The 25,336-nt window shown below is 34.8% G+C and overlaps 1 protein-coding gene across 3 annotated transcripts in view; it reads left to right on the top strand.

Moving 5' to 3' along the window:
• The first annotated feature begins 416 nt into the window (after positions 1 to 416).
• LOC149803359 (uncharacterized) overlaps positions 417 to 25,336 on the top strand; it is a 36,865-nt gene continuing 11,945 nt past the window's right edge. For 2 of the 3 annotated variants that reach the window (XM_089951372.1, XM_089951370.1), the window contains exons 1-7: positions 417 to 497; positions 1,418 to 1,469; positions 3,468 to 3,536; positions 5,507 to 5,554; positions 11,582 to 11,662; positions 14,202 to 14,285; positions 24,214 to 24,261. In XM_089951372.1, the coding sequence (XP_089807498.1) occupies positions 1,427 to 1,469; positions 3,468 to 3,536; positions 5,507 to 5,554; positions 11,582 to 11,662; positions 14,202 to 14,285; positions 24,214 to 24,261 (373 nt within the window). In that variant the 5' untranslated portion in view covers positions 417 to 497; positions 1,418 to 1,426. Of the gene's footprint in view, positions 498 to 1,417; positions 1,470 to 3,467; positions 3,537 to 5,506; positions 5,555 to 11,581; positions 11,663 to 14,201; positions 14,286 to 16,686; positions 16,757 to 24,213; positions 24,262 to 25,336 lie in introns of all 3 variants that reach the window. The other variant, XM_089951371.1, reaches the window with a different exon arrangement.

The raw sequence follows: 25,336 nt of genomic DNA, 5'->3' as shown, positions 1-25,336 counted from the left end.
CACCAATACTGCTAAACAATAACAAAAGAACTTGTTCAGGGTCAGAATACAGCCAAAACCATGCCGAAATAATTCTTACAAATTAAGTCAAAAGGAAACAGTAGGCGAATGAAAGTACGTGTAAGGTAGATATGGCTTCTGTGGAGAAAATGTTAGCCTTTATGATACCATGACAATTGAAAGAATATGTATTAAAGGCAAAACGTCTCTAAACCTAATCCTATCAACGTATGACTCGATGTCAGTGAAACACTTTTCTGCTGTTTTGTTTTTTGGAATCCTGATTATAATGGTGATATGCATCATTTTATTTCAATTACTGGACTATAATGACCTCTGTGTTCTGTACGTTCGTGCTTGTAATCATATAAGGTCAATATTTCGATACATATACAACAGATAAGAATAGATATCAACTCAAAGGTTACGGCTATTGACGCAAACAGACAAAGAAAACGGATAATCTAGATCAAACGATTTTCGTATTTTTAACTAAGGTAAGCAGCTTTACAAGTCTTGTTCATCTAACGTCACACAACATTACATCATTTATATGGATGTTTATACGGCATGTATATTGAGACTGGTATAACTGGAAATAATGTTCATACACGAAAGTTTTGCACTTGTTTGAACTATTTATGAAAGCATTACACGTATCTTGACTATATTTAGATCAATTCTAAGTTTTGTAAATCAACTGACATGATTACTGGTATTCAGGGGAACATATTTCAGCAATATATACACTAGTAACAATGCTCGCTGATTTAGCTTTAAAAATTACAGAAGAAGTGAAAACATAATTTTTGTTGTAATGCTTAATACAACGCGATTATATCTGTCATTAGAATTACACTGTGATTTTAGCTGTCATTGGAATTGCATTGCATTTGTAGATGTAGAAACGTTGCGATAGTTACGCCTGTAGATGCAATGGATGTAACCGCAGCAAAAGGCAGTAGTAGTTGCAAAAGCAAATGAAACCATATTAACATACAGACAAACCAATACATCTAAGAATGCTAAAGAAAACATTGAGAAAGATGTACCAGTCATTAGTGGACAAAAAAGGGGGATGAAAACGATTGAGCAAAATAGAATTATCTGTATAAAACACTAATATTAGAAGCAAATCTTGTCTTTTTGACAGGTAAGATATTTTTGATGTCAAAAGTACTTGAGGCATTATTAATATTCTCTAGGTTCCTTGCAGTAATAACATTAACAATTACAGAACAAGCTGTATTGTTAAGATTATAAATCAAATAAAAAAACAAAGCGGCTTGATTTAATCATTTTCTACAAATGGCCATAAAGTAATTTACACAAATGAAACACAAAGACAAAAGGATGTTATTTGCTATGTCGATGGAAGCTGGATATTTAAATTTTCTGTATCAATCGTTTTCTTCAGATTGGAATAATGCTGATACTGTTGGTCTCTGTACTCGCCGTAGTGTTAACAGGTAAAAAAGAAAATCAAAGTCATTTTCCCACGTAGTAGACAGTCACTTATAGAACTTCTGCCGATTATGAAGATTTCATAATCAAGATACCGTTACGCCTTATGATTGATTTAAAGCTGATTATAAACTTAGACGAAATTCAAATAGACTTTATTCCATCAATCAGACTCTGTAAAGTTTGCGTAACACGATGCTATAGAGTATTTCTGTAGAAGCAAGAGAAAGAAACATAATGCCACTTCTGTTTAATTTTTTGAAAGAAATATTGTGAGTGTGTGTCAGATTGAGAATTTGATTTTTGTCTCTGACGGTTAAGGGATGATTAGTGCCCTGCTACCGTTGTAACTATCCTATATACCTTTCCGCTAAGCGTCGCCGATAAGATTCAGGGGCTATAAATTCCATGTTGGAGTCTTCAAACCCTCACCTACAAAACTGCTATGGCTTAAGTTGAATTGAAAAGCGTGATAAGGACTCTATTTTGAAACTGTATGCCAGTGATGTCCAACCCGCGGCCAGCGGGCGATTTTAAATGGCCCGCCAGATCTCGAGCAGCTATATAGTCGTTGCTTTTCAGTTTTCTGCTGCGGCCTTCCGCTTCAAGAAAAACATTTTTCATGGTGTAAAAAAGGTTGGACAGCAATGCTGTAGCAATTGAACTTTATATTATGTATGAAAATGAAGGCATTTAAAATGTGTAGAATGAGGCAATGAGTAGAAGGAGATTCCACTGGTTGTATTTTGGCAATTCCATTTTTAAATTTTACTCTTTTTGTCCCGGTTTCCTTATTTGTGGTGAATATGAGAATGATAAAATAACGTGGGTGCATTGACCAAAGCGTAATGAGTAATATCCGTTCATTTCGGAAATGATTCTAGCTGTTGAATTCGGACACACCATTTAAAGGTACCAAGGTATTTCCTTCTTTGGATGAAATCCAGTACAGTAGTTATCAATTCAGACGCACAAAAACTATCGTATTTATGTTAGGTACTAACAAGGAAATAAGCTATCCAAACACCGGCATCGATTATACTTAATTTTCTGCAAACTGATGCGTTTCAATGAAATGGCTGGAGTTATTACTGTAAGCGATTTTTCTAAAACTGGTTGAACTAAGCATGTTTTCTTTGTTATCTTATTCACAAACCTAATTATCAAAACAATGTGTTCATCGTGGATTTCATCCTTTTCTGGTTTTCAAGGTATTGCTATAGTAATTTACTTAGTTCATGTATTTTCTTTGTTTTATACTTTTGATTAAATCCAGTGTATAAGTTATAAGTTTAGTTTCTTGGTAGAATCTTATTATCCGTGTACTTTGTTAGCCTACGCTGAAGTCAAGAGAATGAATTTAGTACAAATTCTTCAGTGCTTCGATAACCTCCAGGATGAGTGAGATACAAATAATACAGATCTAGTTAGGGACAACACCAGGGTATAATAACGCCTGACTGTAATGGTATATTTAGAAAAAAGAGGGACTGTTTGCTTATAAACAAAGCTTTTGATGGGGACAAAAATATGTTAATAACCAAAGTCGTAGTGAAAATAATCTCATGAAGTATGAAAGCAAGAAGAAAGGAGAAAGATGACGATGTGTCATATTGAAAATATCTTGTTACTACCAAGTCTTCTTCCGATAGTGCCATTTTATATTAACCTTCTCCCCCACCCACCCCGAATACAATGTGTTTTGGGTTATAAGTTTCTTATGGGGGATGAAATTAGGGAGGAGGGGGTTCTTTATTGTAAATGTAATGGCTGAGATTTTTCTCGATCACAGTTTCCGGCAAGATATGGTTTTGTTTGATCACTAGAAGAACTCACATCTTGAATTTGATCTGCTTCCCATTTAGTGATTATTTTCAATAAAAATATTCTCCATATTCATTTTTCAAAGTTTATATGATTGTTATCGATTAACGAGTAATACAAAGCAAAGTAAATAAATTCTAACTATTGCCTTTAAATCACAGACGATATTTTATTTTTAGGAGAATGCGTTGCTTTGGGAAGAAATCATATCGAAGATGATTCTTGCGACATGTTCCAAGAATTCAGAGGTAATAATGTAGATTGTTTATTTAAAAACAAACGGACTTGAAGTTTCAGCCTCTGTTATCATGATGATGATGGATGTTGCTTAACTCTTTGGCAATATCAGTGTCTTTGCTTTAGGATGACATATGTAACATTTAGCATCCTGGTACTGGTCATTGTTCGAAATGTAAATATTAGTCTTTAAGTAGGTAGAAATTACTTGCAAGGTCCTAGCAACCAGCTTTGCTTGTTGTTTCTTATCGTGTCAACGACCTATTGTATTGCTTATGTGTGGTAACACTTGTAATCGCTCATCGACTAGCATTTCTATTCGGAACATCCTCATCTCCAAATGAGACCAGAGACACATTCGATTTAAGTTCTTTAACGGAAGTATGCTCCGGTGCGTTGTCAGTGGATGCAAGTAGCCTAGAAAAAGCTTGCGTCTGATTGAAATACTCATTATATCTGACTACATAATAATTATCAGAATGTAATAAGTAATTCTTATAAGCAAAGCTTATCAAACTGACCGACAATTCAGCGCTTTAACCCTGATCGGGAACGAAATATAACTCATATATTAGCATAATTCCTGTTACAAAACAATTAAAAGAATGGACCTTGCAAATTCCAAGTTCGTCCCTTCGCGTGCAGAAAGGTTTTCCTCCGTCTTTGTGCATGAAGTTCTTGAAATTTTGTTACCCCGATTGAATTTTGTGTCAAATAAAGTAATTATGTCCTTACATACTGTACACAATTGAGAATTAATTCAAATAGATTAAAGAAAGAAAGAAAAACTGGTGGGTTATGCATTGTGAGTAACTATTTAGGAGATGGAACAATCTTTTGAATTTTCATGTCCTGACACTCAAAGTAATCGTGCCAAACTGTCACTTACTACTATTATTATGCTAAGACGTCATGCGTAATAAGAAAACATCAAGTTATTAAAGTATCAATTTATCGATGTACACAGGAGAAAGAACATGGAAACGGATTGAAAGGAAGGAGGAAAGAGGCATGTAAAAAGCAAAAAACTAACGTTAAATGGAAATTAAAGTAGAAAGCTATCTTCGCTTGTAGTATGTTGCACCTCGGTTATTCATACATCTTAATCTGTGTAAAGTTTGTGCCATTTCTTTGGATGATAGTGACATATGTACTAAATTCGCAACACAACGGCATGCATCGAACACGTGCCAATAGCAAGCAGTAACTTTGTCACTGAGTCAACATACCGAATCAAACTATTTTTGTACAGTTTCCGTATTGTTCCAAGGCCCTCGCAGCTCTACCGTCTTTCCTGTGTACCGTTTCCAGCAGAGTTTGCATCGTACCTTCCCTTGTTCATGGTTTGCCTCATTACTGATTCATGTGTTGCAAAAGATGTTAGAGACACTATAGTTTATTACGACGAAGTTCACGCTTTCGATAGGCAAAACGATGACATAGACGATCCCATTTCACCAATGAACAAATAGGGGTAATCAATAATATTTTCAATCTAATTCTTAAAAGCTAAAGAACTTCAACACCCGTATTATGATGAGATACTTCAAGGTGGCGTTTACATGAGCGTTTCATTTCTCGTACTAGCTGGTGCTTATTTTGTTAACTAAGCAAACAAAGTTCCTTTATTTACATCGAAAAGTAAAAACACTTGTTTCAACTTTCTTTTTTGTAAAATCTTCTTTGATTTGCATAGAAAAGTAAAATCATTTATTTTAACCTTCTTTTTATAATAGCGTATATTTATATAAAATACCAAACGAAAGAATGTCGTTTAATATTATCATAATGTAAGATTCATATTCAAAAAATCTGCATATTGCTACCGAAGAGTACATTTACCAACGATGATAATTAATGTTGTTCATATCAGAATGATCATCAATTGCTGATATATTTATTCTTTTAATTAAGAACAAAGTTCACAACAATTTCCATGTAGTTTATCTAAGCTCCTATAATTGCTACTTTATTTCTTCAGATTTACTTCACCTTCGAGTTAAAGACGACTGCAGAGGAGAGAAAGAAGGTGATGGAACGTAACACACACACGCACACACATACACACAGATATATATATATATATATATATATATATATATATATATATATATATATATATATATATATATATATATATATATATATATATATATATATAGATAGATAGATAGATAGATAGATAGATAGATATATATAGATATATAGATATATATATATATATATATATATATATATATATATATATATATATATATATATATATATATATAGAGAGAGAGAGAGAGAGAGAGAGAGAGAGAGACAGAGAGACAGAGACAGAGACAGACAGACAGACAGACAGAGAGACAGAGAGACAGACAGACAGAGACACAGAGAGATAAGCATTCTTGTCCGCGATGAAAATGGCAACAATTCTTACAAACATTCATGACAAAAGACAAATTTCACGAAACTTGAAAAGCAGTTTATAGAGACAAACAGAACAAAAATGTAACAAACACTGCGAGAAAGGTGTAGTCAACAAGCAAAAAGGGTTACTGCATTCTTGTCATGAATGTGTCAGACTATATTGCTGAGGCAAACAAGCGAGAGAAAAACACTTAATTGTGATCCAGCACCTGCATGTGCTAACATTGTGCCAGGCATGAAAAGACGTCCAAAGCGCAGGACACATGACAAAACATTGACTTACATCCTACTGATTGATCCAAAACCAGGATGATTTTATATACTCTCATAGATACTCGAAGAATGTAAACTGGGACGCCAAAATAATTCCCAGAAGCAGCCACGCCATCACAAATGATGTCTGAATTCGTTGTTTATTACCTTCAGCCTTTCGTAAAAAGCTGATTCATACATCAACGAGTATACTGTCTACCGTAACAAAACCACATAAGCTAACCTTCCAGACAATACTCGCCTCGACCTATGGCTCTCTCTGCTCCTTATGCATGAACATCCCACACGAGGAAGGTATACCAGCAAAAAAGAACACTTCTCAATGAGGCTGCCATTTAACTCTGAGTTGGTGAAGATTCATGGTCGAGTTAAAATTAAGAATGATTAGAAACCGGCGACTATTTCAAACTATCTTCTGTCTAACGATTAAATTTCTATCAGCGTTTATCTAGCGTATCCAACGTGTTTTTGTATACTCAATCTACCCAACTGGATCTGTATTTGAAAGCAATTAATTCTCACCAATGTCTGATCAGAACCCAAAGTCGCCCCTAATAAAAACCGTACATTATTGATAATTGATCGTTTTCCACAGGCGTCTTCTAATGCGGTGCAATAATAATAATAATGATAATAATAATAATAAATGTATGCCATTAAAAAAGAGTGGCCGGGCAAACCAACTGGAAAGAAACTGACGCATGGTCCAGAGTTTTCGTTGAATTCAAATTGTCAGTGTGTTTGAGTCTGTGGTATCCTGCATTTCTCTGTGCAGCCAGGTTCATGGTCAGCCCAGCTGTGATATGATTTAATGGACAACATTGTTAGGGACTGGCGAGTATGTGATGATCTTCTTTCTAATATGGCATTTGTGATTGTTCATTATTTTCCTAACATATTGGGTGACACAAATATTGCACTCCAGAACGTCAATGATATTTTCACTGACATCCTAACCGTTGACTGATATTACAAGTAACTCCGGTTAATTCATTCTTGACAGCACTAATACTTAGCATTTATTAGTAAAATCTTTGTCCAAAAGTTAATAGTCTTCATTGGTATGTAACGGCTGATAATAGTTTGAGTATGAAAGTTGTGATGAGGGCGCTTTCTATGTACTGCTCATAATGGAAAATGAACATACAGCTTTCAGACACTGTTTATATAACAGTTTAATATGAGCATGGTGCTTTAGAGCATGCGAAAAACAGTGCAAAAATATAACACCAAACGTGAAACAATGCATTTTGACCTGTTAACACGAGTAAAACGAATGGGTAATTATTTAGTATACATACCAAACCTTCATTAAATATCCAAGTTGTTTAAGTGTTAAGAGACCATCCATAAAATTTTCGGACGGAGGGTGGAGGGTGTGTGTCGGCCTGCGTTTTCGTTCGAGCCGTGAATTTTCTTTTTTTAAACTAATCTCGAGATAGTTTATGTTTTTCGAACTAATTTAATAGGTATGATAGGTTTTGTGGTTTCTTGGGGTGGGCTATAAATCAGATCAAGAATTTTTCAAGCTATTTATAACCCAAATTCTTGTTTAACCTCACCCCACCCCAAACATTAAAGGATTGGTCACTGTGTTTACCGAGTGTCCACCCATATGTTTCCTTAAGATAGTTATATTAATCCAAGAAGAGGTAATGGACAAATATGATAGTCATTACTCCATTTAAAGCTGTTAAGTTGTTCAAAATTTCACATATTGACAAGCTTAATTTGGAAAAACAACAAAATGCAGAATAAAACCTCGTGCAATACTGATACATATACATGGCGTGGCAAAACCTCATGAGGTGAATACTGTATTCGGCCTGAGTCTGATAATTCGAAAGAAAGCTGCACCAAGTGCAAAATGCCAGCAAATACTGCTTCATTTACCATATATACAAGTGATGTGATGTGATTTGTATTTTTAACGTAGCTTTAACAATTTTTCAGTTATATCTCTACGATGTATGTAGTGTGGCAATTTGTAGTAACGTCAAACACTGGGGCATCATGCCGCAGACATGTAGCATGATGTCCCACCCAGTCACATTATCCTGACACCACGCCGACCAGTCCTAACACTAACAACTTATTGCTGAACGCCAGCTGTTAGTACAATTTTTTATAAGTCTTTGGTATGACTCGGCCGGGAATCAAACCCACGACCTCCCGCATCCGAGGCGGATGCTGTAACCACTAGGCCACTGGAGCTGTCCATATATACAACTATAAAAATTATTCTTTGAAATATTGAGAATTGACATATTTCACCAGACTTTATATCATAAATAAATCTTCTTGTAGGAAATGATGACAACTGAGTAAAAAAATGAAAGGGCGGCGTGACGGGGTTAGAATTTTTCTATTATCATATTTTTAGATCGAAAATGGTAAGCACTCCTTCCAAACTGTATTTACAATGGGCAAACTTCCGAAAAATATTTTTAAACAAACTAAAATAATTTTCAAGAGAGAGTGAGAGAAATGTTTTGACTCAAGAATTTCAGTGAAAAGGGAGAACATCAATGTGTGAATCATATTTGGACACAGGGATTTGGGTCATAATTGGAGGGATTGTTGTTGGATGGGAGTGTTGGACCTCTATATATGAATGATGTTTATATATTATTATGTTTTTGACTGAAAATTCTGTTGGAAAGCTTAGGCATTGGCTTTAACAGGGACTTCTGAATGGTGATGGAGGAGATGGGTGAATTATGTGTGTTTTTAAAAAATGACAAGGGAGGAAAGTTGTTGTGACTCTGTTCCATGACACTAATATGTTTAAGCGTGTGTATCAACGTTTAAAAAAAAAAGCTACATGTGGCTTTACCTTCATCGTCATATTTGTCAAACATCTCTATAGCGATGTCATTCAATAGCTTTACGATGTGCATAATTACAAAGCAACAAACACTCACGCGCTGTACGCGGCTAATCAGGTCGGCTAGTCACATCAAATATTTTAGCGTTTTAATGCAAGAAAATAGTTAATAAGTGACTCGAAATCTGAAGAGTTTTATTTTATACCATTTGTCGACGATGTTCACTATGAAAAAAACGGCTAAATGATATTCGACCCCATGTTGAAAAACCACACACACACACGTCCATGCACACACGTGAAGACATTATCAAAAACTACTGACAAAGATTACCGAATGTTCAGTGTTTGTTGTACACATTTCTTAAAGGCCTATCTTTAAAACCGGTCATCTATTATAAAAGGGTAGAAAGCACAGGCTTCCTAAGAATTATCATAGGTCTAGTGGGTGGAGTTTAGCTACTTATCCGCATCAAGTGGAGCCACAATGTCTCTTAAAGATGTTTCATCCGTGTTAGGAACGATGACGGTTCACTTCCCTCAATCAGATTAGGCAACCGTTTGCGTCTTTGTGCAAAGTACCTCAATCTGGCTGACTCATCAAGATGTAATGACACGAATTCACCTATCTACCACCAACTGTCGTTCACCTGCTGTTTTCATTAAAAGTATAATCATCAACTTTCTAATATTATGTCGGGAAACATTAATTGGTTATGTTACGACACCTATTGTACCAAGATTTTCTAACTAAAAGGATGTATGCTGCCCTAATGACCAGGCACTTGGATAGTTTGTACAATATAAAATGGATGAACATATATGAATTAAATGTATTTGTAAATTACTTATTTGTCATCAAAACTATGATAAATTTCCCAAAATATGTCTTTTACAGAAACCAAAATAAAGAAGAAAACGATTTTAAATGGTTTTATAGAAAAGGTTTGCAGTGGGCAGGGTTACATCGGTTCTATAAATTCTTGATATTACCAATATGGCAACTGGTGATTAGTTAGGTGTTACAATCCGCTTGTCAACCACTTTCAAGTTTTTCCAATGTCTCAAAGCCAGTCAGATTACGATATGGAGGCAATTTTCCCAAAGGCAGTCTAACTTCAGAATGGAGAAAAGGGGCGATCGACTACATTTGATAGTTAATCCCTAGCTTTTTTAATAAATGTGAACAGACATATGCTCTCTCTGATATATAAGCAAGTGGCAGTGTCGGTGGCGGCAACATAGTGTTCAAATGTTCTTGGAAAGCTGACACACATATTGTCAATATGTGAAAGACGAATCTCACCGGGACTCTTCTTTTATAAGAGGCTCTGCTAGAATTAAGCTATCTAAATTAAGGAATGCTATTTCAAAACTTACTATTGTACGTTACTAAGACAACATTAATTGAATACAGCATTTATAAGATAAAACTGACAACTGTCAGCATCTGATGCTACAAGCATTGTAAAGAATATACAATCTTTCCCATTCTGAAGAATTGTTCTTTCACGATAACTAAACATGCGTAAATAAAGAAACTGAGAATATGAACTTCGTTTAAAGCGAATGAGAAAATACTGTAGAACAAAACCCAAAAACGTCACGAATATATGAAGCATAGTTGCAAGTCAAGTCACAATTTCCGCTATATATGACGTCATCCATATTTGCATTAAACACATTAAAGTTTGATACAAAGCTGTTTTCATATGTACTATATAGTTGATGCACTCTGTATTGTGCTTACGATATATTTCTCTGATCCTTGCAAGCATGTTAAGTGCATATTCATGCCTGAATATCAAATGGAATGCGCATTTCTGATTATTTCGCTGAAATGTTGAAACCGAGAAATCATACTTGTCGAGCTACAAACACAGTCAGCTGGATTATGATTTAATCACTGGCAATCAAAATCATTTTTCGAGTAGGCGATTAATCAGCACATTATCCTTTTAGACTGTTGACTTTGAAATAAAGAATAATTATTTAAGCCTGCTATTTTTGTTAAATAACTTAGTATGTATTGCTGCTGTGATCGATAAATCTAGTCATACCTTGTCGAAGTTAATTTGGAGATAATATATAATCAAAACTTCATTGAGAATTGTAAGGTAACATGAAGCGTGAGACCTGAGTAAAATATATGTTTCCAATGACCTGGAACTTTGGAGCAGCCATGAAAGCTCAATGTGTTAGATCTATGTATACAGACTACGTCAACCTAAATTAACAGTGTAAAATTCACAGCCTGGTGCGGAATGTTTTACGACGGCAAGTGGGTTGCTGCTCCAGCACCGGCCGCCTGTCTATATCGCAGCGAGCTTAGACATACATACATACATACATACATACATACATACATAAAATAACTATATTCAGCTTGATTTAAAAATACGTAATTACATAATCCGTTATTCTATTAGACTTCTAATAATACACAAAGTTTGAAACTTGTACTAGTATGGCATACATCGTGAATTGTAAGCGGACACATAACTGATAACTGTCACGAACAAATTTCTCAACATTCTGTTTCAGTCTGGACGATTTTGGACAGAATGTTCAGACATGGGGCATATGGTCGACAATGCATGTCACAGGCTATTCAAGAGCTCGGCCGTAAGTATTTGTTTTTGTTTTATTAACTCGTCCTCATTTGCTGTCGTTTGGAAGAAAGCCAGTGGGACTTTGAAGGTAACAAAGCCATTTGTCCAATACATCAACACCCAAAACCTTTGCTGATACCGATGAACGGTTTTGGGTGTGTGATCTTACCTGTTCATTAAATCATTCAATTCACGCAGACAAATGGACTTATCAGATCGGCTTAAATTTTAGACACTTACCTGTGTTTCTCACGGCACTTGAAAATGGGAAAGTAATTGACCATATCTCAATTGCTTGCCTTTACATAGCTGAATGTATGTATCTTTAATAGGTAAATCATTCACGTTTTTTTAGAAGATAGTTAAAAAATGCATAAGTTTATAATTCTTGTCAAGATAAACTAGGCATTGCTCCATTTATATTTTCATTGCCTAGAACGATTTTATGGCCCCTTCAGATTAGTGTCCTTTTCTCACTGTAACAGTTTCTCACTGTAACAGTACCCAAGGGGTGAATAAACCATGGTATAATAGTAGTAATGACATTAAGTTCTGTTTTCATCCAAATAACGTTTCAAATACATTCAAATATATGCATTCATTTGATAAATGTATATGCATTTGTACCGAACATAATCTAATAATTGATTTATTTACATGCATAAAGTAATTAACTCTGAATTCATCGATGGTGTTTACTTATTAAAAGCAAATGTTATCATGGAATTTTTCCTTTATGCTAACCTAATTAAGTTCCTTACATATTTCCTCCTTTTTACGTTTTAATGGCATCTAATTCATTAGCTATACACCCAGATGCACCAATCCTAGCTTTCATATGCTCACCACAAACTCGGAATCAGCATATACAAAGGAATCAGCGTAATATATAATTATCTTTCATGGTAATAGTTAACTATTCACCTGAACGCGGTATAACACGTGTTGGCTTTGTTATCCGACGTCAATATTAAAGGCCTGACTTAGAACAGAAATGTACTTTTTACTTAAGCTTTAACGCTGCTTTCCATGTACTATGAGAAAACAGTCTTCACTGGTTAGCCAATTGCTACTGTAGGAAGACTCAAAGAGAACACATTAATGCTGTCACGGTCAATAATGAGATGCAAAGGAGGGTTGGTTGGTTCAGTTAGTGTTGTGATACATTGAGGAGAATAAAATTGTTTTCACCAGCTTAATAAATTTGATTATTTACTTATCTGTAGCAATGTCGAAGGATGACAGTAAAGTTATTCTTTGTATTTCCTTAATTGTGGTACAAAGTACAGTAAAACTTCCAACACAGTTCTCCAACACATTGTTCTAAATTTGAGTGTCGTGTGATGCCAACGGTCACAAATATAAGGTCCAAACTCATGGATTGATTTGCCACACTCATCTATAAGCGTAGCTTCCGTGATCTTTTTAACTTATTATGCAATTTTACATATAAATTATTAGTTCATTCGTAAATAGGTTATTTTAAATTAATTTGGGTATTTTTTTCTTCTTCTAAATACATAAATTCGAGAAAGGTAACATAATGTAAAAACTTGCATACACGATACCCACTCAGATTATTGCTTTGGAAGTATACTCAAACCCATCAACATTGATATGCTATTTTTTACTCTAATCTAATCGGATACTTGCACGGTAAATAGATTTGGAGAAAGCCTTTCACTCGGGTGCACCTACGGTTAATATGAGATATTTTACAATTCAACGATCATTTTTAGAAATTCAAAACAATGTTAAAATATTATTTGTATTTGCACTCTTTACAACTGACCAGCTGCCCGAATATATTCAACTTTCCTTGCACTCTGTGTCATCTGAAACGGTAAAATTAAACTCTTTTCTCATAAATGGTCAATGCATATTTCTTGTTTCCCTATATTAAATTAATTTTATTTAAATGCATAGTATGATTGGCAATTATTTACGGTGCTTACGTATAATTATAATTATCTCCCTTTGTGTTGTTCATAACTATACGAAGCTAATTAAGTTCCTTATGTATTTTTTATTCTAATATATTTTGTTGAAGTCCAGTTCATTAGTTATACGTTAAGAAGCACTAAAGCTATTTTGTTTATATTAGACACTAAATTCAACATAACTATAAAACGATCATTTTAATTTAATTTGCAGATTATGTTAATAGTTACGTGAAAATAAAGTTACTGAAATGTTCAAATCAAGTGGCCTCATCGAAACCACATAAAAGATTCGTCTGGTGTTATTCTACCCAAATGCAGAATGCCCAACGAAGATTTTATGTTAGTCTTTAGTTCGAATGCTACTTTTTCTGTTATATTCAAATAACATTATTAACGGTCTAGAAAATCTCCAGCGACAGTCAAAGAAGCAATATTAATTAGGTGATTTTACAGACTTCAGAAGCTTGCAATAGCAGCGAACTGGCTCAATTAGCATAGTAATTTGAAGCATGTTCTGCACTGGTCGTTTGAAATCAAAAGTTAATTGAACGGTGTAACCCAAAATGCTGCCGCATCTTGTCTTTTGTAAACATATTTATCATTTTGCAGACACATTCAGAAACCACACCAGAACTCCGCCATACTGTAATTGCAGCGGAAATTATGAGCTTGGCACGTACTCGCTTACAGGCGGTAAGTCAATTACTTATATGGGAATAAAGGCTTTTCGTTTGCTTTATTTTAACAAAGGATCGCAATAATAGACAATAAAACCGTCATCGAACAAATCCACAAATTATTTTTATCATTCGGTGTCCACTTATCAACACTATCAATCAATGTATTCGTCTGCTCATGTGTTAGACAGAACTCATAACGTATCGGTATTCTGATCAGAGAGAGAGAGAGAGAGGGATACGTAAAATTAGCAAATTAAGATATACATATTCATTATTTCATCCAGTTATCGTTTATCGTACAGGCATGTACATTACAATACAACACTCGTCACCTGACACACAAAACTAAATAAAATGAGAAAGTTATCTTAACATTATTGTGCTGCTATATAGTTACATTTAACGTTCTCTTAGTTCTTCTTTCCTCAACAACATTTAAGATGCAATCTTACCATTAACTAAGAATATTCGATATGAATTTCTCATTCTGATATACGAATATTCTTTGGGGATTTTTAATAAATAGTTGCTATTCGGACCCCAACGCCAAATAAGATCTATCATTTGCATTCTTTTATAATGGTTTTCATCTGATTATGTTTAGTGCGTGTGTGTGTGTGTGTGTGAGAGAGAGAGAGAGAGAGAGAGAGAGAGAGAGAGAGATAGTTCCTTATTGTCTCCAGTGGAAGAAGTAAAATGTAGCTTTATAAGGCTTGTGTCATTGTGTAAATATGTTTGATATTCTCATTTTGTACCTGTACTTCTTGGAAATCACTATATGGAGACTTCTTGGAAATCACTATATGGAAACTTCTTGGAAATCACTATATGGAAACTTCTTGGAAACCACTATACGAAGCCGCATTCATTCTGCCCCATTGTGCTGCTTCTATTCCTGATGCTCAAATTATTCAGTTGGTTCCGATTTAACAAATAAGTGGGTAGAGCCCATCTTGGTAATTGTAATGTTTAGAACAGCACAGTTTACATCGATTATTTGACAAAACTATACTGCCTGAGTGTAATATAAGTGGTGGAAGAAGAAGCCGGGAAAACCCCGGAAAGAACCCGGAAAGAACCACCGACCCATGAGAAGCTACTGGTAATATTTCTCACATAACCACATGAGCCGAATCCAAGACTCGAACCCACGCAGACAAAGGTGAGGTGGCAGCGATCCATAATGGTGAGCGCTTTAGACCACTCGGCCGCTCGGGGCCCCAAAGTTCCAGTATTAAAATGTTCTAATGAACCTGCGCTCTAGTCCCGACAAAAATCCAAAATGGAAGGCGACGACGTATAGTCAGTATAGCAATGATGTATCAGCATTTCTTTATTGAACAAAAAAATATTCCAGGTTTGGATTCAGAATACAATTTTAATAAACGTATTTGTCCAAGAATTTGCTACAAGCACTTAAATATTCCCATGGGAAAGAATTAATCTCGTAGAATCCAAATAATTTGAAGAAAAAATCACAATAGAACCAAAAAGTACCACCTTGACGTCGAAGTGTTTAAAACCCAACTGGCTAAATTCTCTATAGACAAAGGCTATACACTAATTTAAGATGCAAAACAGATTCCCGTATGAGGGTCACGTGATCACTTTCTAGAACTAGATAGAAGCTATACATCACGAACTCCCAGTACAGCCTCAATTTCACTCTATAATCCAGACGATAAGAATGAATAAAAAACATTAAAAAGAAGTTGTTTACTTCAGCTCTTACTAATTCTGTATCAAAGTCAGGAACTAGGTTAACATTAAGATACAAAGTTCTAATATTAGGTGTATACGAAAAAACAGTAAGGTCAAAAAATAATTTCTGGAAAATGTCAAATTCTAGTAAATAAAATTACATTACAATAGTATATATTAGAATAATAAAAAATTAAAACTAACAAATCATTAAATTAAATCAAATGTAAATTAAATCAAATATACACCACACTTACCCCATAAAGAAAAGGAAAGATTTATATAATAAGGCTTTCTTTTTACTATAGATTATTTATATTATGAGTTTTAAAAGACATTCAAAAAACTCTTATGAGTATACACAGTGTACATGAAATAACACATTTTTATACACGGGAAAGTGCATCTGCTATTAAATTATATTTCACCTTGATGCACCTGATGTCAATAGTATATTCCTGTAACAACAAACTCCAGCTTAGTAGTCTTTTTTGTATTTTCTTTCTTGCCGATGCAAATAAGGGGATTGTGGTCACTAAACACAATAATCGAAGAAGGAACTGAACCAATGTAAACTTCTAAATGCTATAAGGCCAATAACAAAGCCAAACATTCTTTCTCGACTGTTGATTTATTTCTTTGGTGCCTATTTAATTTCTGAAGAAAAAAATTAGCACAATGACTGATAAAAATCTATTTTCGTCATTTTAAAGGAATACTGCTCCAACCACAACATCACTGGAATCAACAGACACTTTAAGTTATTCGCCGACATTTGGAACTGTAAGAACTGGCACGCTTTTATGCATGGCTTTTACGTTATTTAAATCCTTTTGGTATTGGATGAAACAAGATGGCCGCTATCGCTTAACCGGCTTGAAGCAGCTGTTCCGTTTTTTAGTGCCGTTTTCATGATATTTGTGCTTGTTGCCTGTTTTCATCTTCGTTATTGAGTTAATTATGTATTGACTGTTAAATTCGTATGTTTTTCTTCATCTCCTTGTTTTGGAAACGAGAATAATTAGATTTTTTCTCAGCTGTCTTCCTCCAATGTTTTTCAACAAATCGCCATCACGTGATACTCGCCAGTCAACCCGTTTATGCTACGATGGACCTTCATTAATTGCTTTAAATGTTCACTCCTTGGCTCTCCACACTACATTGTGCTCTAGACTAAACGAACTAGGACTACATTCATCATTACCTAAACGTAAACAGAAGCGAAAAAAGAAAAGTTGTTTCAAAGCTGGCCGGCGTAGAACAGGAAGAAGAATTCCAGTTATCTCCCTTATTTCGGCACAACCATTTAAAACATTTTCGACCGTTAATTTAGATAACCTAATTCAAATCCCAATTAATTCGTCAATCTTTGTGTCAACTATCCAAGAAATACCTCTGCGCATTGCATTATTCAATGCCCAGTCAGTTGGACCACCGGAAAAGAGCACAGAAATAGTTAATTTTATCAACGACCAAAATGTTGACATATTTTTTCGTAACAGAAACATGGCTAAAAACATCAGGCGATGAGCCCAAGTATGCGGATCTAACACCCACTGGTTACTCCATCAAGTCGTTCCCCCGTAATTCTCGCGGAGGTGGAATTGCTGTCATCACAAAGAACTCCATGATAAAACATCTTAACTATACCACAACATTCAATTTCGACCACACATCGTTTGAACTAGTCCAAACCACACTCACACTGGAGCAAAGGTCAGTCCATTTTTTCTGCCTATACCGCCCTCTTCCTAGTAGAAAAAGCAAGCTGGCTGACTCTCTCTTTTTGGAGCAGTTTCCGAATCTCCTGGACTATGGAAATTCGATAGGTGGCAACCTGATTATTCTTGGAGATTTCAAATTTTCACTTTGACTGTCCCGGAAACTCAAATACATCAAAACTCATAGATTCCATTAATGTTTTCAACCTCAGACAGTCCGTTAACCAACCCATAAACATGGTCACATTTTAGACTGGATTCTTCATAGACCTAATGATAACATTCTACGGTCCTCCCTGGTATCTCGTGACCTTGCATCAGATCACCTCTGCATTATATACCATCTTGACGTATCAGTCCCTAACCCTCCACCTTTATCTGATACTAAGAGAAACCTCCGTATGATAAATAGAACCAAACTAATGCACGACGTCCAAGCTAACCTAACAACTTGCTTACCTCCTACCGCAGAACAACTCGATAACTGTCTTCGTTCATTACTTGACAAACATGCCCCAGCTACCAAGTGCAGAGTATCAATTCAAACGTGTTCTCCATGGTATAGCAATGTTAGGGACCAGCTTCGCACTGCTAAAAGAGACCGCCGTAAAGCTGAGAGGCTCTACCTTTCCACCAGACCCACTATTCATAAGCAAATCTATGAAGTCACTAAGAAGAATATCACAAATATAGTCCATGCAGCGAAATCAGCCCACTACACTACTAAGATCATCGAAAGTTCCAGGTGCAAAGAGCTCTTCGAGATTACTAACACGCTAATGTCAAGGAACAAATCAACACCACTTCCAACTACCTTCTCTCCAGTCGACCTTCCGGACATGTTTGCAAATTTCTTCCGTGACAAAGTACAAACCATTAGAGATAAGCTTGACACCACAATTTCAATTGACTCGTCGTCACAATACAGATGGGATACAGAATTTGAGCGGCAACCATTACAAGCATTTGAACCTGTCTCTATGGATTTCGTACGTACAATCGTGATGAAGAGTGCACCAAAGTCATGTGAACTTGATCGAATTCCAACATCACTGCTGCTTGAGTACATAGATCCAGTATTGCCTTCATTAACTGATGTCATTAATATCTCTCTCTCATCTGGGGAATTCCCATCATTTTTCAAAACTGCCATGGTAAAGCCTCTGCTGAAGAAACCAACACTAGACCATAACGATTTAAAGAACTACCGTCCAGTTTCTAATCTCCCATTCATTTCAAAAATCTTAGAAAAGGTTGTTCTATCCCAGCTTGTATCTCATCTAAATTCAGATAATCTTTTTAGCAATGTACAATCTGCATATCGTCCTTGCCACAGTACTGAAACATCTCTTCTAAACGTAGTTAATGACATTCTCTCTGCGTTGGATAGCGGAAAGATTACAGTCCTCGCCCTCCTTGATTTGTCTGCAGCATTTGACAAAATAGACCATGATATATTACTTCACCGTCTACAGCATGTATTTGGCATTCATGATACAGCCTTACTGTGGTTCAAGTCCTACTTGGTCAACAGGACACAAATTGTATCTGCAAATGGAATACACTCCAGCCCAGTTGATCTATGTTGTGGTATTCCACAGGGGTCTGTTCTTGGACCTGTTCTCTTCATTCTGTACACTCACTCGCTGTCAAGTGTCATAGATCATCATCCAGTGTCTCACCAGTTGTACGCTGATGACACCCAAATATACAAATCTAGCCACCCAGCTGAAGTTGATGCTACCATCCAAGGTGTAGAGAGGTGCATTATTGATGTGAGATCATGGATGACTTGTAACAAGCTGCAGATGAATGATGATAAAACTGAGGCCATTTTGATCACAACACAAAGACTTTCTCATTCACATCCTTTACCTCAAACAATAAATATCAGCAACACCAACATTAAATTCACACAATCAGTACGAAACCTAGGTGTTACTCTGGACAGTACTCTGACACTGCAACAACATGTCATGAACATATGCAAGGCGGCATATCTTGAGCTAAGACGCATCAGCTCAATTCGCAAATATCTTTCAGTTGATGCCACTAAAACACTTGTGTGTTCATTAGTACTTTCAAGACTGGACTAGTGTAACTTAATTCTGTCTGGTTCATCTCAATATCTACTCCAGAAACTTCAAAAATTCAAAGCACAGCTGCTCGGATCATACTTAGAGTACCACGAGCAGAGCACACCTCCCCGCTGCTTTGTACCCTATACTGGCTATCCATTCGATCTAGAATCAAACACAAAATTAATTCTCTGTGCTACGTTTCACTAACGGACTCCAGTCCAAGATACCAATCTGACCTCACCCATGTGTACACACCAGCAAGATACTTACGCTCCTCTTCTGACAATCGTATACTTATTATTCCCACTATGAAAACAAAGTCATATGGACAGCGTTCTTTTGCATACCAGGGCCCAGCAACGTGGAATGAATTGCCCACTGTACTTAGACACAAAGACACAGTGATCACATTCAAGAGGGCTCTCAAAACTCACTTATTTCGACAGCAAGAACAAACTTAAAGACCTCATAATGTTTCCTACCTGAAATATTATCAGCATGTTTTTTATTTTTTAATGTTTTTCTAATTTCGTGTTGTTTGTTTTTGTAATAATATTATTATGTTTCTTATCTTATAGGTGTTGTCTAATGTTGTAAAGCGCTTAGAGCTTCTAAAGATTAGGCGCTATACAAAGTCCTCATTATTATTATGATTATATTATTGTTATTATTATTTTTCAGTGCAAAGAGACTTGTTTGTCTTAGTGAATAAATTTGTCAGCGGTTCAACAATTATAGAAAAATTGGAACAAAATTTTCGATAGTATCCAGTCATACCTAAAATCGCATCAATTGCTTTTCAATATAAGGCACGGGGAATTCAGAGATAGCCTTGGCCTATAGGTTTAACTTGTCCATGCCCCCACGATATGTCCCGGAAATGTTACACTAGCACTGGATCACTCACTTTTGGATACATTAATTGTCAAACTTGCATCAGTGAGTCTGTCAAACAATTTCCGAATTGTTTCTAAATGTATTTTTAGGTGTCGTTGTAGATGATGACATCAGCGATGTAAGCATCACAATTATCTAGACCAAATGTGATTATATTCATTAGACGTTGAAAGGTATTTGGCGACCCTTTCATCGAAAATGGTATCACTTTTTATTGATAAAGTCCATCTTTAGTCACGAATGCCGAAATTTCCTGTGCTCTTGACGTCAGTGGAGTTGGTCATAATCCTTTTAGAAGGTCAGATTTGGTGACATACTTAGCATATCCGACCTTATCAAATCAATACAGTCATCGGTTCTTGGTAATGGAAATGCATCTGTTTTTGTCACAATGTTCACCTCCCTATGATCAATGCAATACGCAAAGTTATATCTGGTTTCTAAACAAGTATACATGGTGAACTCCAATCACTTTTACTGGGCTCTGTAAGATTGTACTCCGGCACAACAACGTCATGGAATTTTTTACTTGTCCCTGTAGGAACATCTGGAAAGTGCTCATCTTTAACAATAACTGTTTATGTTCATTTCTTCCTTGATGTTGCAAATATGAAAGTTTTCGGTCCAGATCTTCCATAACTTCTGAATTCCAAAGATTTTTCACTCCTATGATATTTCTTCACTTAACTCTTCACTAAGTGGGACAGGTAAATCTAAATTACCCCATGTTTATCTTGTCTATCTCTTTCGATATACTCATTTAACAAATTTAAGTGGCTACGATGTTTTTGTTTTCACCTCCGAGGAGTATTTATGATGTAATTTAAATGATTTACTTTCTTGTCAACTGTGTAGGGACCATAATTCTTGGCCTGTACAGGACTTTTTGGTAATGGCAAGAGAACCAGAACTCTATCACCAGGCTGACAACTCCTTTCCTTTTGAGTTTTTATCATAGCTTAATTTAATTTGTGAATTCCTGAATAAGAACAATCTCATTGGAAGAAGACTTCTCAAAAAATTGCAAAGTACCTGACAATAAGAAGACTCTGGGAAGCTCTTGCGTCTCTTAACATTTTACTAGGGATATGATTGGCCAAATCATCCAAGAATAATATATAACCTTCTTCATAATTATCCATACTAAAATCAGACTGGGGTTTATTAGACCCAACAACTGTATTGCTTTCAATACATGACCTTGACCTTGATCTCTTTGAAATAAGAAAATTTGGAATAGGTCTGTCTTGATTATGATCCCTATTTTCAACTTTGTACCAATCAGAAAAAACATGTCCTTTTTCCTGCAATAGGTACACGTAGGAAGAGAAAAGGATCTTTGATCAACCTTATGTGAAGCTTAATAATGGAAATAATTATGTCAGATTGATATTTAGAAGGGCTTGTATTAGGCCGAAATACTTATCTGCCAGAAGATTGCTGAGTGGAAGACTTTCCTGCAAAAGGAACTATGAGTTAAAGAATACTCTTCGGCATCGCCAGCAGCATTTTCCAAGGTTTCGATCTTATGCTCGTCAAGATAAGTCTTAATGTTACTATGGACACAGTTCTTGAACTCTTCAAGCAGTACAAATTGTCTGAGACTTTCATAAGACATTCATAATCTTGTTCGACTTTCTTGGCTAAGCACCATCTATCAAATAACTGAATCTGTCTCTCTAGCAAAGTCGACATGAGTTTGTCTACCTTTTTATAGTTTCTGAATTTTTGCCGATAAGCTTCAGGGACTAACTCATTACCTTGTAAAATGTATTTCTTAACCAGATCATAGTCATCACGTTGGTGAACTGACAGTGAATTGTAAATATCATTAGCTTTAACAACAAATACACATTGTAATAATTGAGTCCAATGCTGCCTTGGCCATTTCACATTTTCAGCAACTTTTCAAAACCACTGAATATTTGTCTACTTCTCTTTCTCTGAAATGGGGCACAAACTTAATATTCTTTGCAACATCAGAACGTAAATTTGTATTTGAAGTGGGAATGAGCTTTTCACTTGCCAGCTTCATTTCTTTTATTCAACATTGATATTCCCTCTATCTCTTCTCTTTCCCCAATTGTAAATACATTTGCTCTTTCTCTTTCTCCGATTGTAAATTCATTCGCCCTTTCTCTTTCTCTAATTGTACATGTATTTGCTCTTTCTCTTTCTCCAATTGTATTTGTTCTTTCTCTTTCTCCAATCGAAAATGCATTTGTTCTTTCTGTAACTGTACTTGTTCTTTTAGCAACTGCATTTGTCTTTCTCTCGTTTTTCCTTATCTAACTGCATTTGCACCTGTTTTTCTTTCTCTCTTTCCCGTCTCTCTCCTCTTTCTCAAATTGTAACTGCATTTGTTTTTCTTCTTTCTGATCTTCCAGCTTCCTTAACTCTAATTCCATCTTGTGTTTTAATTTTCATTCCTTTTTAATTTCAGAGTCTGATACAGACTTTCTGATCGAAAACAAAGTATTTTTATCCTCAACATTCTTTTCTACCAAATGCTGGACCAATATATTTTTATTTTTTGATTCGATAAGGAAGCTTTTGCCTGCAAGATCATATTTTGTGGCAAGTTGAATCAATTGATCTTTTCTCAAAGTATTCCTGGGTAGGACTTGAAAGAAGTACTCCACTTTTGATGACATTGTACTAAAAGGTTGCTGATTTCACTACAAATTTCAAAATTGTTAAATGATAATTAAAATTTTAAAAAATGTCAAAAACTAGAGGACTCATATTTCAAAAAACAAACTTTTCTAAAATATTTTAGCCAAAACTCATATATCTAAGGACGAGCACCCCAATATTTTTGTTACGTGTTCAGGCTCTCATAAACAGTAACAAGAAAAAACAAGACAACAAGCTTTGTACTTTGTAAAATTTTACAAATAATTAATTTCCCTAGAAATATAAGATAAATATGAGGAACAGAACTTACAGTTTCAAGAATCAAATCCAAAAATAATCCAAGAATAATCCAAGAATTAAAAATTAGAAGTGCTAATTATAAAATGTTCTAACGAACTTGAGTTAGAGTCCAAAATGGAAGGCAATGACGTATACTTTCAGTACAACATCGATTTCGCTCTATAAATCACACGTTAAGAATGAACATTTTAAAAAACAAGTTGTTTACCTCAGTTCCTACTAATTCTCTATCAAGGTCAGGAACTAGCATTAAGATACAAAGTTATAATATTAGGCGCTTACGAAAAAATAGTCAGGTCAAACTAATTTCTGGAGAATGGCAAATTCATGTAAATACAATTGCATTACAATAGCATGTAATGAAATAATAAAATAATTATATATATATATATATATATATATATATATATATATATATATATATATATATATATATATATATATATATATATATATATATATATATATATATATATATATATATATATATATATATATATATATATATATTAAGTTATCAAATATCACCAATCAGATCGTCACAAATATGATTTTCATGCACTACTTCAATGCTAGAGTCAGGTTTCAAATTTTTCTGATTCAGATATTGGACATGGCAAGGAGTCGTGTTGGACTGAGATTCCTTATAAGCGTAAGTCTCATTTATGAAGAAAATACAGGTGCGAAATAATCTAGTTTGCTTAACTGCCAGGCAGTGTATATATATATATATATATATATATATATATATATATATATATATATATATATATATATATATATATATATATATATATATATATATATATATATATATATATATATATATATATATATATATATGTGTGTGTGTGTGTGTGTGTGTGTGTGTGTGTTGGTTATATGTTTGTCTGTATGGCACGCATTGGCGTCCAAATGAATTTATTCGCTTGAAGAGACAATGTAAAACTCAGCAACACCTTTCTCACTCCGGACGTCCATGCTGAAAACCCGAATTTATTAATGGCATAGACTAAATTAGATTAGAATAGGTTAAACTATGAACACAGAAGTTCAATAATAGTAAAGGATTGCAAAACAAACGATAGAAACATTCTTCAAATTACATCTACCTATGTCTTTATTTGCGCTAAGAAAACGATTGCCATGTTACTCATACGTTTTGTTGCACTGAAAGAAGGATTTGCATGTCTTTGATACCTTCCATATACACTTAAATTAACATGTCGCTTATTTCTTCTATATGTTCTAAAATCAGCATGTCGCTTATACCTTCTATATACACTACATTGAGCATGTCGATTATACCTTTATTTACAACAAATTAGGCTTATCGCTTCTACTTTTTATATACACTAAAATGAACATGTCATTTCTACCTTTTATATTCACTAAAGTGGACATGTTACTTAAACTTTTTATATACCCTAAAATGAGCACGTCGCTTCTACCTTTTATATAGCCTAAAATGAGCACGTCGCTTCTACCTTATATATACATTAAATGGCATGTCGCTTTTACCTTTTGTATAAACTAAAATGGAAATATTGATTGCACCTTTTATATATACCAAAATGGACATGATGATTATACCTTCTATATCCACGAAAATTGACATGTTGACTATACCTTTAACATACACGAAAATGGACATGTTGATTATACCTATTATATGAACGAAAATGGACATGTTGACTATACCTTTTATATACACGAAAATGGACTTG

The sequence above is a fragment of the Sinohyriopsis cumingii genome, chromosome 3 (genome assembly GCF_028554795.1).
Source record: "Sinohyriopsis cumingii isolate HCF-2022 chromosome 3, ASM2855479v2, whole genome shotgun sequence".
NCBI lineage: Eukaryota > Metazoa > Mollusca > Bivalvia > Unionida > Unionidae > Sinohyriopsis > Sinohyriopsis cumingii.
Note: the sequence above shows the minus strand (reverse complement) of the source record. Positions and strands in the feature narration are given on the sequence as shown.